The sequence below is a fragment of the Oryzias latipes genome, chromosome 9, assembly GCF_053564925.1.
Source record: "Oryzias latipes strain Hd-rR chromosome 9, Olatipes_Hd-rR_3.1".
In the NCBI taxonomy this organism is placed as follows: domain Eukaryota; kingdom Metazoa; phylum Chordata; class Actinopteri; order Beloniformes; family Adrianichthyidae; genus Oryzias; species Oryzias latipes.
The window spans coordinates 34,413,821-34,427,265 of NC_136245.1; the positions used below are offsets into that span (position 1 = coordinate 34,413,821).

The 13,445-nt window shown below is 47.1% G+C and overlaps 2 protein-coding genes across 5 annotated transcripts in view; one reads left to right on the forward strand and one right to left on the reverse strand.

Annotated features, from left to right (window-relative positions):
• Positions 1-107: 107 nt before the first annotated feature.
• On the reverse strand, positions 108-7,137 carry fbp1a (fructose-1,6-bisphosphatase 1a). 2 transcript variants are annotated; one of them, XM_078953384.1, is made up of 8 exons: positions 6,904-7,137; positions 6,184-6,790; positions 4,901-5,063; positions 3,715-3,807; positions 3,421-3,561; positions 3,215-3,352; positions 3,025-3,144; positions 108-786 (listed from the first exon to the last, which is right to left on the reverse strand). In XM_078953384.1, exons 2-8 carry the CDS (start codon positions 6,351-6,353, stop codon positions 595-597), a joined length of 1,017 nt encoding a protein of 338 aa, XP_078809510.1. In that variant the 5' UTR covers positions 6,354-6,790; positions 6,904-7,137; the 3' UTR covers positions 108-594. The 2 variants fall into 2 exon arrangements, with proteins under 2 accessions (XP_078809510.1, XP_004086497.1); XM_004086449.5 differs by having other exon boundaries at positions 6,184-7,126.
• A 1,729-nt stretch (positions 7,138-8,866) lies between these two features.
• kank1a (KN motif and ankyrin repeat domains 1a) overlaps positions 8,867-13,445 on the forward strand; it is a 40,330-nt gene continuing 35,751 nt past the window's right edge. For all 3 annotated transcript variants that reach the window (XR_908407.4, XM_078953376.1, XM_011473092.4), the window contains exon 1: positions 8,867-9,180. The gene's annotated coding sequence lies outside the window, so the exon portion shown is untranslated. The remainder of the gene's footprint in view (positions 9,181-13,445) is intronic.

Genomic DNA, 13,445 nt, shown 5'->3' on the forward strand with positions numbered 1-13,445 from the left:
TTTAAATGACGTGTTTGTGACAAACAGGCAGGAATGAAGACAAAAACACAACGAAAAGTCAAGTTCGGAAATATTGTCATAAAACAAAAAAAGCAGCATTCAGCAGATTTATGGTGGAAAATCGTTTATTCGTTCCTTAAATTGTAGTGAAAGTTTCTGTTTTTCCACTGATTACGGTAAACAAAGTGTTCAAATGGATAAAACAATGAGAAATGGGGACCGGACTGATGAAAATATCCTGCTTCTTTTAAAATATATTTGACTTTCTTTTTAAACCCATTGTTTTTCTGTCAAATGAAACCTGCTTTTAGGATGTTTGAAACAAATAAAATAGGTGTTTAATCCAAATGTCTTCATGTTAAAAGAGGGTCATGGGTGCAGAAAGGTTGTCCTGCAGTTTATTGTGACTTTTCCTCTGAAACAGCAGGTTCAGGAACCATGGAGGTTCATTCAGACACTTTATCTGGTCGTTTCCTGAAGACACGGCTGCAGCTCGTCCTTTAACCTTTGGAGCTTTTCACACATTTGAGCTTTCTTTCATTCATAACAAAAATCTTTTTCAGAATAAAACAACGTGGAGGAAACCGTCTGGCTTCACTTCTTGGCGTGCTTCTGGCAGATGGCGATGTACTCCAGGACGTCCTCGGGGGAGCCCATCGCCACCGGGGCGCGCTGGTGGATGCTCTCCGGCTGGATGTCCAGGATGTTCTCGAAGCCGGTGGAGGCCATGCCCCCCGCCTGCTCCATGATGAACGCCATAGGCTTGCCCTCGTACAGGAGTCGCAGCTTCAAAGAAGAAGAAGGTCAGAGGTCAATTCCTCCACATTGCACCTCATCAAAAAATACCTAAATTGAAGCCTCACTCCAGTGAGGGGGGGGGGGGGTATTTGTAGCATTTTTCTGATGGAAGTCATTTATAAAGAAAATTAGGCTTAAAATAAAACTGTATTTCTAAGTATTTTTATTGAAATTGTGAATCAGTAGCAGATGAATTGGAGTTGAGAATGACATAGAAAATACTCTGGGCGGGGCCACAGTCTCCAAGCTCCGCCCCTTTCTGATCCTCCACCTGTAGACCAACAGATCCATGAACGTCTTTGTTTTCCTGGTCTGAGCTGGAATCTGGATCAGAACTGGACGGATGGATGGATCTGATGTTGCTGCTGTTTCTGTTGAACCGCTAACGTTTGGTTGGTGGGAGGGGGTGAGGGGCCGTAAGCTAGCTAGAGAGAGTGTAAACAGAGAGCTCTCAGCAACAGTGAGACAGACAGACCCTTTGCACCAACTCAGAGGGGAATTTCTAATGAACTTCTGCCGCTCTGCAGAAACTATGTTCTAGAAAACGACACATTTTTAGGGTTTGGCTAAAAACGGCGTCATCAGACTTAGACTAAAACAGTGGGTGGAGGTTCTCCTTCCTCGTCCTCTGCTGCACTGACATATACAGATGTTTCAATCAAAAAAGACTCTTGCCTAACCCCCCGCCCCCCGCCAAAACAGAACACGGTGATTCAATCCTGTCGTTTGGGTAACAGGAGGTTTTGTCTCCATCAGCTGAGACTCACGGATGTGAGGAAAGAACGTTTGGAAACTCTGAGCTTCACCACAGAGTCACGTCTGTAGAAAAACTACTTTAAAAATCAGGTTTGGACTGAGGGCCACATGGTTTGGTCCTGCCCCAACCCCCATAATTACTGGGGGAATCTCTTTCAGGTCCTATCCCGCATCTATGGTAAAGATTTGACTTCCAGTTCGGTATTTCTGGAATTATGACACCTCAACATGAAGCAAACAAAACCCAAGAAAATGCCATCGCATTTGCCTGCTACTCACACGTAGACGGATCTTATTCCATCTGATCTGATCTCCTTCCGTCTCCCAATGGTTCAAAGAGTTACTTTCCTTCCTGCCTTTGGAAAAAGCTCAGGCACCGATCAACCCAACAAAAATGTTCGGTGACATGGAACCCCTTATTGCATATGTGAAAGTATTTACCTTTGGAGTTTGATGTGAGAAATTGAGACTGTTATCAATCATTCTTTCTATTTAGTGTTCCTTCATCTCATTTAAGAGCCTCGGGTGGGACGGAGGGAACCTTTTTTCTCTTTTCTGTCTAACTTTTTAGTTATATTATACTTTGTATTTGTTTATGTATAACTACATATCTATAAATACCAGTTCAACCATAACTGAATCCTGTGGATGAAAAAGCTGGCAAATAAAGTTTGGTGTAAGTTGATTTGATCAAGAAAAAAAACATTAACCTTCACGGAGAATAAAGTGCCACAAAAGCTGGTGACCCATGGGAGTAAAACTAAATCAGACTCCGACTGTAGAAGGAAAACAGAACTGTTGTGGAAAATAGCCAATGTGAAGTGATGTGGAGCTCCATAAAAACACCACACCACACAAAGAAGCCATTTTCACGACTCAAAGACGTTTGGATCAGATCAGAATCTTCTTCGGTTCACATCCTAACACATTTACTCCAAAGTCAGACCACGAAGGACCCCCATGGTCGGACTCCGATGGTTGGACCCCGAGGCTGAACGGAGCCTTTTAAAGTTGAAGTTCATGAAAAACAGTGTTTGTTTGATGAGCACCGAAAGAAAAAAAAAAAAAAAAGCATGAATGAGGCTCACAAAACGGCATGTGAACAAACCACGGGACTGCTGCTTCAACATCTGAAGACCAGATGAAGCTAAACTGTTAAGCAAAGAGGTGGGGCTATGATTATACGGGATTCTCCAGTTTCACCTCATATATTCAGCCCAATAAACATAATAGATCATGGTCAAACATTTTAGGAAACAGGAAAACAGAGTTCAAAGCTCATTTGAGGTAAACCTGCTGTTGAAGGTTTCACTGAATAAACTTTCACAATAAAAGCTCAGACTGCGGCATCCGCACAGCTGGCTTATCATGTTCAAAATAAAGCCCTCCTGAATGTGGTTTGACACCGTGTCACAGGTTCAAATCTGTGAGGGATGAAGGCGAGGTGAGGGGTTTGCAGTGGGAGCTCACCTTCCCCTTTGGGTTCTTGGCATTTCCTGGGTACAGAAAGATTCCTCCGTACATGAGCGTCCGGTGGACGTCCGCCACCATGGAGCCGATGTAGCGCGATCCGTACGGCTCGCTGCCGTCCTGCAGAGGTTCAAGAACGACAACGTGAGGGAGGTTTTTGGAGGTGCTGGGTGGTGTGAATGCCGGTCACCTCAGGGAACTTCTTCCTCTGTAGGTACTCGGTGACGGCCGGCTCAAAGTCCCTGGCGTAGCCTTCATTCAGGCTGTAAATGTTGCCCCGCTTTTTGATCCTCACGTCGCGCTCCACCAGGATGAACTCGCCGATCGCCTGACGTTGAGATCAAACAAAATGAGAAGATGGAAACCCTGCAGCAGACCGGGACGGAGCGCACTGACCGGGTCCAGCATGAAGCAGTTGACTCCCTGGCCGGTGGAGAGAACGATCATGGTGGCGCTGCCGTACAGGGCGTAACCCGCCGCCACCAGGTTCCTGCCCGGCTGCAGAGCGTCTTTCTCACACGGCTCGTCGTCTGTGGTCTGCAGAACAGAGCGGGAAACGTCTGATTACCGAAGATCCTCCTGGAAGGACGTTTGGTGTCCCAGTCAACTCCAAATGATGAGTCTGCCGTCTGGTACGGTTGAAGTGAAGCTTCCTCCACAGAGACCAGACCTTTCCATCCAGAGTCCTACCTTCCTGTAAATGCTGAAGATCGTTCCAATCGACACCAGACAGTCGATGTTGGAGGAGCCATCCAGAGGATCGAAGCAGACGATGTATTTACCCTGAAAAATAAAGTTCCAGCTGAAATTCAGAGGATTTGACTTCAACGTCCAGGTTTAGCTCAGTTCTGCTGCTTCATAAAGAACATAATTGTTCTTCATGTTTAAGGGGAGACTCCTGTCACAATGAAAGACTATTAAAACTATCAAAATATGAGTGAAATGTACATCCAGTAAAAACCGGAGTGACATCATGACATGTTGATTCATCCAGTTCGGATATTTTTCCTTCTGTAAACTTTGAACTTCAGAAAATAGGACCTGTAGGAACATTACTTCATAACTCCAAGTCCTTAAACAGCAGCATAAACCTTATTCTAACTTTGTTCAATAATTAATAACTTGTTCCTTTGTATTTTAACTTTTATTTTAGTTATTTAGTCTTTTGTTCTTCTTGGTAAAAAAGTTTCTATTTGGCCAGAGCTCTTCACATTTCTAGCAGATAAAAGTGGTTTAAATGTCTCTACAGTCCGTCTAAAGGCCAAGGCTTTCATCCATCCATCCATCCATCCATCCATCATCCATCCATCCATCCAGGTCCCAGGGGCATCAAATGCTCATTTGTTACAGGCATCTGCACCACTTTGACATTAACGTGGACGCTCCATCTTGTGGAAACGCCCCCTCTAGTGGTTACCCGATGAACTGATCTGGCTCCTTTCACAATAAAAAGCAGTTTCAAGCAGGAAGTTGTAGAAATTAACTTTGGGTGTCAAGTCAGGGGTGGGGGAGGGCGGCATGGGTTTCTCCAACTGCCCTCATAGCGTCCCACTATGATGATGAACACGCCTGACAGAACGGTGGAGCGGAGGCAGGAATGTCTGAAAGTGGTGCCAGCGGCTCTGAAGGCCTGGAGTTTTCAGACTGACTTTGATCAAAGGCTGTGTGTGTGTGTGTGGGTGGGTGGGTGGGGGGGGGGGGGGTGTCAAGATTGAGCCACAGACAAAAAAATAAATAAAACGGGTTCCTTCAGAAAAACAGGAACTTTCTGCTTCAAATTGCCAAACAGTTTTTGCAATAAGTCTTTTCTTGGTGAAACCTGAGCGTCGCGGCTCGTCGGTTTGACCCCCGTCTGCGCCGCCGCTCTGACACGTACCCGTTTATCCGGCTCCACGATGATGGCCTTCTCGTTTTCCTCAGACACCAGAACGCAGGAAGTAAAGGAGGACTTGATGACGTTGATGACCATGTCATTGGACAGAATGTCCAGCTTCTTCACCTGGTCGCCCGTCACGTTGGTGCTGCCGGCGATGCCGTAACTGACAGGAAAATGGAAAATGTCTTTAAAACAAACATCCAACAAACAGCAACATGTTTTTATTTTTCTTTGTTTAACCAAAACCAGTCATTTTTTAAACAGATGCACAAAATAAATAACTTGGTTTGGAGATGAACGTTGAGTTATTTAGGTTACAATTAGCTCAAAAACTTTTTGAAAACTACTTTGACATTTTACTTTACCTGAGCTAATTTGAAAAAAAAAAAAAGAAAAACGGTTAAACTTCAGAGTTACAATGTTATTAATAAATGTGCTTTTGTTCAGTATATTCTACACAAAAATGAGATCTGAATCAAAATGCCATTCAGTGACATCATCACGAATATAACAGCATAGTACAGTTACAATACAAACACTTTGTATTTATTTATTCCATCCATCCATCTTCTTAAACCTCTTGAAGCCTTTCGGGGTCACGGCGCTGCCAGACTCACCCAGCTACTTTATTTTTACTTTAACTCAAAAAAAATCAACTGAAATGTTTTACTTCTAAAAAGTGACTAAATTAAAGTTTCCCTCAGCAAACAGTACTACACTTGAAGTGTACTTTGTATTTGAGTACAAGTATAGCAAGTATGCTACAGGCCATGTACTTGTACCATAGGAAGTATACTAACTGAACACTTCTTCACACTAAATTGGAACATTTTAAGTTTACAATAGTGTATTAAAAGTAAACTTCGAGTATTGCCTCACTTTTAGGTTTACTTGTAGTTAACCTAAACTTTTCTGCTAGTTGTTGGTTTGATTCCCTTTCCTGCCACTAACCAGTTGTGTTCACGTGTCTCAATCTGGACGCAGATTTTTGTCCAGAAACGAAACTAGCGCGTGGCTTTGACCCTCAAACGGAACCGTTTGTGGTCACACACGGCTCGCCTCCAAAACCTAACCTGGTCGCCGAACCTGAAGAAGGCCCTACGTCATCACAGGTGAAAGGAAACGGGATCTCGGCTCCCAGGTTAAACCTGCCAGTGGGCGTGGTCTGTCAGGTATTCTGAGTCAACCTGAACCTCCAGTTTACGCCGCGCAGGTGACATCCACCCATGTCACGGATGTTTTTTAAAGGTATGCATGTTCGAGAGTGTGCGCGTGTCTCTCACAGGTGCGCGATCCCAGCTTTGCGCACGGCGCTGGAGATGGCCTTCACCGCCGTGCACAGCGCGTTGAGCAGCGTGGTCAGCTCCCCGGTGCCCTTGGCCCTCCGTCCCTCCTCCATCACGAAGCGGGTCACGGTGACCACGTTGGTGTCGAACGTCCCGCGGTCGGACATGCTTGCTGTCTGGGAGTGGAGGCTGCGGGACGCGCTGCGGGACTTAAATGCGCAGAAACGCGGAAACTCGTGGCAGTGACAGAAGACGGAGGGGCCAATCCAGGGGAGCGGGGGAGGCGTGGCCGTGAGGCCCCCCCGCGCGCCCGCTCAAACAGGACCGCGCGGCGATGAAGTGATAAAGTCTCCAAAGCGGGAATGTGACCCGAACAATGGAAGCTGGACTCGGTCTGGCTTTGCGCAAGAAAAGGTCGCGCACTTTCCAGCGGCTTTGACTGCGGTAGGAGGAGAGAGGCAGCCGCTATTGTGCTCCACACGAGCTGTCACGCACAGTTCAAACACGCGCACTCGGAGCTTTCACGCCTGGCTTTCCTTTTTGTCCTTCAGCGGGAATCAAACCCTCGGCTCTAGTCTGGGGGCTGCTGCGGGTCACTGCGGTCCTGAAGAGAGAAGAGGTTGTTTCACAAAAACGACTCTGATCCCCACAAAACGTTGTCATTATCGGCAAAAAACCCAAACAAAAGTCCGTTTTTCCTCCATTTGAGGTTCTAACCGAAGATCTTCAGACTTTATCAGGCCACTCAAAGTCTTTAGTTTGTTTAGATCCAACCCCAGACTTTCTGGATAGTCGTGGACTTATTCCTCTCTTCTGGCTTTTCATCAATTCTTTCCCATTTCTTATTGGTCCAGAAGGCTGACTAAAACTGGTTCTGATGTCCACCTGCAGCACCGGTCCACAGACTGTGCAGATTCCTACAAAACCCCAAACCGTTTCCATGACGACCATGACAACGGTTGCTACATCAAAAAAACATTCATCCACCCACATTCGGAACCACCTGAATACCTTTGGGGGTCTGCTGGAGCCGACCTGTTGGGTGAAGGTGAAGAAGACCTTGAACAGGTTGTTGCAGGGCTGCAGTCACGCCGCGGCAATTTAAGAACCGCCAGTTAACCAAGTCTGTGGATGGAAACGGAGAACATGCATGAGGAGAACATAGAAAGGTCCAAGCTGGGATTTGAACCAGAGCCCAGATTGAGAGTGCTAACCACTACACCACTGCTCTGTAATGCTTGAGGCTAAAGTTAGCAGGAAGAACAAAACAGACTGAGGATCTCATGATCAGCACATAAACAAAACATGGACATTTGTCTGTTTTCATGAGCACATGAAGTTAGAGCCCAGCCTGTTTGCAGGTCTTTGCTTTCTCAGTTCTAAAAGAAAAACACAAAAATGAGAACAAACACATCTTTTTTTATCAAATAAATATGCTTCCATGAGAAGTTTGACATTATAGACAATTACTTTTTAGACTTTCATTAAGGGTATTTGATCATTGGAGTGAGGTAAATATGCTGGGAAGAAAAATCTAAACATGGTTTCACACCATCATCACTTTTTCCTGCAGTCTTGCTTGAGAACTTTTCCAGAGATTTCTGTTGTTTTGCCTTTAAAATAAAAATCTGATCTCACTGCTACGAATCCCCCACCCACTATGATCCTACCACCACCATACCTCGTCGTTTAACTTACTATCCTGAAGAGTTGGTGTTCAACCAACTAACTCCACTCTTGGGAACACATTTGAAACTCCACAGTTCAGTTTCTCTGTCTACTTAAAAATGTTTTCAGAAGTGATTTTAGTCCATCAGCTGGCAAGATTTAGTCAGATTGTCAAAGACGTGCTAAGAAGAAAGTCCCACGAAAATGAAACATGTGGACAAGAAAATGTTTGGATTAAATATTTCGGTTTTGGAATTTTAATAACTTTGTGAAACTTCCCTGCACATTTAGTTTTGTAAGTAGAGGTTTTGAGTTTTACTCAAAGTGTAAAAATGAAAAACGTCACCGTCTGAGAATAAAAACAAAGATATCAATTGCTTTTATTTCAATTAAACATCGTTAATTTAACTTTTCTTCGTTCGCAGTTTCCAAACCTTGATTGGCAGTAACTACAAGCTGCCACTAGATGTCGCGCTGGCTTTAGCATTTTTCTGCTCGTTCCAAACCACCATTACCATTAAAATCTGATTTACCTTTTTAATTTATTATATAAAGTCCGTTTTAAAATATTTACCATGTGAATTTACGCTGAAGTTAACACGAGAATAACTAAGATATTGGTTTAAAATGTTTTAAAAATCCATCAAATTAAAGACAATAAGTTCTTTAGCCAGCCGGACAACTTTCTTGATATCAATGCGCCGCTGGTAAGAAAAAGATCAAAAAGACCTATATTATCTATATGCAAGGAACTACTTTGTCCCGCGGATGGACATATGCCCTTTGCGTGTTGTGTCAAACAATACTTCATAAGTGTTGCAGAAGTCCGCTTTTCTGCGTCATTGTTTGGGTTTTTCTAAGGGATTGTTGATATTTGTCACATTTCTCCAAATAATAAAGTATTTGAAGACAGTTTAACAGTTTTTTGTAACTCGCACTCGTTAAGTCTTCGCGGAATGATTTAACTGACAGAGTGAATAAATAATATAGTGCGGCTGTTTACAGACGGTTTAATGAAAGTAGGCCGCGCAGGTAAACTACACCTGTGGATTGGACCTTCCTAAAAGAATCCGCGCGGGGCGGGCTGCACTGCGCATGAGCAGGACGGCTGCTTGGTGTCCCTGCGGCGGTGTTAAAGCGCCTGCGTTCAGGACAGACGCCGCATGCGGCTCGTTGCCGGAATCCCACAAAAGTTGGTGCTCGTCGACGTTGGCGGGCCGTGAACGCATCACCCTCCCGGTTTTAAGAGGAGTTTCGGTCCCGGAGGGAAACGTCCACCGGAGCGGAACGGAAGTCCGCGGAGAGGCCGGGACAGTCGGCGTCCGGGTGAGTTCACGCCAAGTTCTTGTCGCGTGGAGCGCGCACGCGCGCGCCTCGATTGAGTTCTCCTCGGTATGCTCAAGGTGGGGGGGTCCAGACTGTACAATCCCATGAAGCGCTGCTGCCTAATCTGGATTATGTGTAAAGTCATATGGCGGCCGCTGCAACTGCGCTTCACGGGAGCTCTTCGGATCTTTGAGCTGCAGGCGCGAGGACAGTCCTGACCTGTGTGGTTGTAGGGGCGCGAGGACAGTCCTGACCTGTGTGGTTGTAGGGGCGCGAGGACAGTCCTGACCTGTGTGGTTTAGGGGCGCGAGGACAGTCCTGTCCTGTGTGGTTGTACTAGGGGCGCGAGGACAGTCCTGACCTGTGTGGTTTAGGGGCGCGAGGACAGTCCTGTGGCTGTGGGGGCGCGAGGACCTCCACAGACTTTTGAAATCACGCGTGCATGGATGTTCCTCGGGATGCGTTCATGTTCCCGCGCTCGGCCTGCTCGCTGGAGGCGGCCTCTTTGATGTCCTGCTGTCTCAGGTGTTTCCTGCTAAACAAGGCTGTCTCCTCCCTCACTCCGGCGCGCGCAGCCTTTGTGGCGGGGAAGAGCCCGGGTCAAACCGAGGGCTCCTCCACCTCCTGATTCCAGGCTGCTCTGCTCCTCTTCAGAGATGAAGCAGAAAATCGATCTGACAAAGAGAAGAATGTGAGCTTTGTGGGAGAAATTCGTTTACCTGAGTCCAGTTTTCCCCACGTGAGAGCAGGTGTGGAGGAGGAACAAAGATGTCTTTCAGAATGAAGCTCAACGTTTAGAGCCTTATTCTCCTGAAGAACAGATTTAATCTGAAATATTAGATTCTGAGGAGATGGCGTTCTATGTAAAGGTTGAAGATTTCAGCTGCAGGTGAGCAGCAAATGCAGGACATCTTCTGGTCTCCACGTGACCCGGTAACAGAATCCAACGATGGATTCAAAGTATTAAATATGTTTTTGTTTTTCTTTCTTTTAAAGAATTTCTCCCAGAATCTGGAAACCGTTTTTTTCCGTGACCATGAGGTCTTATCCTGAAGGTCTCCCTTCAAATTCAATATTTTGTGTTTAATTCTTAAATATTTGTATAACAATTTAAGTTGTACCATTGTCTGTCCCGAAGCCTGTTTGTTCAGTTTCCGCATTTATATGAATGGATTTTTTTTTTTTATAAATCGCAATTGCATCATAAGGCTGCACAGTGGTGTAGTGGTCGGCACTCTGATCTCACAGAGAGAAGGTCCTGGTTCAAATCCCAGCTGGGTTCTTTGTGTTTGGAGTCTGCATGTTCTCCTGGTTCATGTTCAGGTTTTCTCCAGCCTCCATGTTGGTGCCTTGCAGAGCAGGACTTTAAATTGTCCTTCAGGTCTGAATATGTGTGTTTGGTGTGATCAGCTGTCGACCTCGCCGGTGAAAGCTCCGCCTTCCCTGACAGCACCAGGGATAGGCTCCAGCAACCCATGTGACCCCATCAGAAACATTTGTTCTTGAGCGCAAACTGAAACAGCTGCAGAACTTAAGGACCCGCAGCAGAACAAAGGTCCGAACCCGTCTGAACGGCTGGTTTAAAGATGGCTGGAGGTTCTTGGATGTTCTGGTTGTGAAGGGATGTTCTGCAGGGGAAAAGTCCAAACCCCACGTCATAAACGGCAGACGCTCCCCCAGCCAGACAGGGGTCTCACCTCGGTGAGACAGCCCCTCCCACCTCCTGTTCACCACATCAAAGTGCTGATGCGACACCCCCGCCGGCACCTCCCTGTGACCTCATGCCTGGCCCCCCCACCCAAAGCAGATGGCTGCAGTGGACCTTCTGTCTAGTCTTTTGTTTGTGTTTTGTTCTGGGGGGCATTTTAATGTGGGTTTAAGATTTGTCCGTATTCCTCCATTTTTTGTCCTGTAACCAGTTTTTTTTGGGGTGGGGGTGTTGGAGTGAGAATAAGAGCACCAGCCGGCGCTGCACTGTCCTGTTATTACATCACATCTGTGTTCCCTTCAGAGCCTGAATCTCAGGAACCGATTCCACGCTGCCCCCCCCGTTTGCAGGGGCGGGGCATTACTGAGGATCAAAGCAGAAATCCCTTCAAATCTGGTCTTTGTGGGTCTGGGGGCTCAGCGCTGCACTGATTAAACCTCACGAAAGGTTCAGGGGAAGATTTAAAACTCCATTTTTTTTCTCCTCTCTGTCTGTTGGGGTCCAGAGTTCTCCTCCTCTGGTTCATTCTCTGGTTCTGGACTTGGCTTGGTTTTAACAGACGCTAGCGTCTTTAAGTTTAGGGGTCACAGGCTCAAAGGGTGCTGAATAGCGTCTGGTGGTGGTGGCAGTGTGATGGTATGGGGGCAGCATTTCCGTCGTCCAGATAACATTGAAGAGTCGGTCCTGCGTCTGCTCTCTGGGTCCAAACTCGTTTCTGTATTTGGACTCCACGCCTTTGAATCACACAAATCCTTCTCCTGTTTTTGGATGATTCTGACCCAGAAAGAAAATCCAAAGACCCGCTCAGTGTGATCCAACAAAAACAGACATTTTGGAACGAGGCAGAACGAGGCGTTTGCTGTCTGCTGTGAAGGAGAGTTTTTCACCCTCCACTTTGACACTGAGGCCAAAAAAGGAATTATGACATTTTCCTCCAACTGGATTTGGCTGCCAGGGCATCTACCCAGATCACGGACCTGTTGCTGCTGCTGGTGGGCCAAGAGGAGGCCTGGGACAGCCCCCACCCCCCCACTGCAATGCCTGGATTCAGGGTGGGGCCACGGGGACGTCGGACCCCAGCGTTTGGAGCGGTCTCGGGTCCCCTTGGACCGACTTCACAGGAGCAGTTGCTTCAAACAGCAGAGCCCCTGCATCACTCTCAACCCCCCCCCCCCCCCCCCCCCCACACACACACACAATGTTAAGGTGGACATTCATGGCGGGAAAATTTTCTCCACGGGGTAGAATCCCAACATTTGACCTTCCCAGTTTGCATGATGACCGTTTTTCAGACCTGCTGCTGAAAGCACGGATGGGGAAAGTCCTCCCTTTGCTCCTGGAGGTGCAGGGAGGTGCAGGGAGGTGCAGGGAGGCGCAGGGAGGCGCAGGGCGGCGAAGGGAGGCGCAGGGAGGTGCAGGGCGCGCAGGGAGGCGCAGGGAGGCGCAGGGCGCGCAGGGAGGTGCAGGGAGGTGCAGGGAGGTGCAGGGAGGTGCAGGGAGGCGCAGGGAGGCGCAGGGCGGTGCAGGGAGGCGCAGGGCGGTGCAGGGCGGTGCAGGGAGGCGCAGGGCGGCGCAGGGAGGCGCAGGGAGGCGCAGGGCGCGCAGGGAGGCGCAGGGAGGCGCAGGGCGGCGCAGGGCGGCTGCAAAGAGAAACTCCGATAATCCTCCAGCTATGCAGGCGTGCTCGGACTCCTCCTGTCAGGCTGAAACAGGCCACATCCAGGCAGTTTTGACAGTTACATTTTTGTCACAGTTCTGTCTGCAGAGCCGCTCGCAGGCAGAAATCCGTTTTCATTTCAAACCAAAGCTCTTCCGTCTGCTGTTGAGCCGAAGAGGTGGACGTTTGTGTGGAGGGGAGCTCCTGCCAGCTGATTATCTACCAAAGCATCAGCTTCCTCTGTGTTATCGGGGCTGCTGTAGGATGGAGCCCCCCCATGTTTGCTGCAGCAGTGGTCTCCAACCGCAGACCCGTTTAATGTCACACATTATTTTTTCGTAGACCGACCTCTCCGAGGCTGAAGTGGCGGTCTAATATTTTTACTATTATTTATTTATTTTTTTAAGCTTCCAGTTTCCCTTTAACTTCTGAGAATAAAGTTCATCTTCATCCTCTGTAAAATATCTGCAGCTGGTTTCCTTTAGCAACCAGAAAAAGGTGATCTGGATTTTAACCCATAACTGTCAAGTGGAAGCTTCACAATCAGACGCCAACTTCCGCCTCATCTGACTTGAAACCTTAAACCTTAATAAAACTGGTATTTTCAAAATGTAATCAAACATGAATCCACCTTTTGAAAAACTTTATTATTATGGTCTGTCACAAGGAATCCATAATTGGGGTCCAGACTGCTGGTTTTAGTTGCCATCACTGCATCATGGGAGATGTAGTGATGTCAGACAGACTCTCTTCTCTGAGCTTCATTGTTTTGTTCACTTGTTCCACGGTCTGACACCGGATTCTGTGGAAAGCTACACCGCTAAAGACGAGCTTTAGCTGGTATTTTTGTTGGAACTGAGAGACTTTATGAGCAGAATCAGAACAAGGAAGTGAAGACTT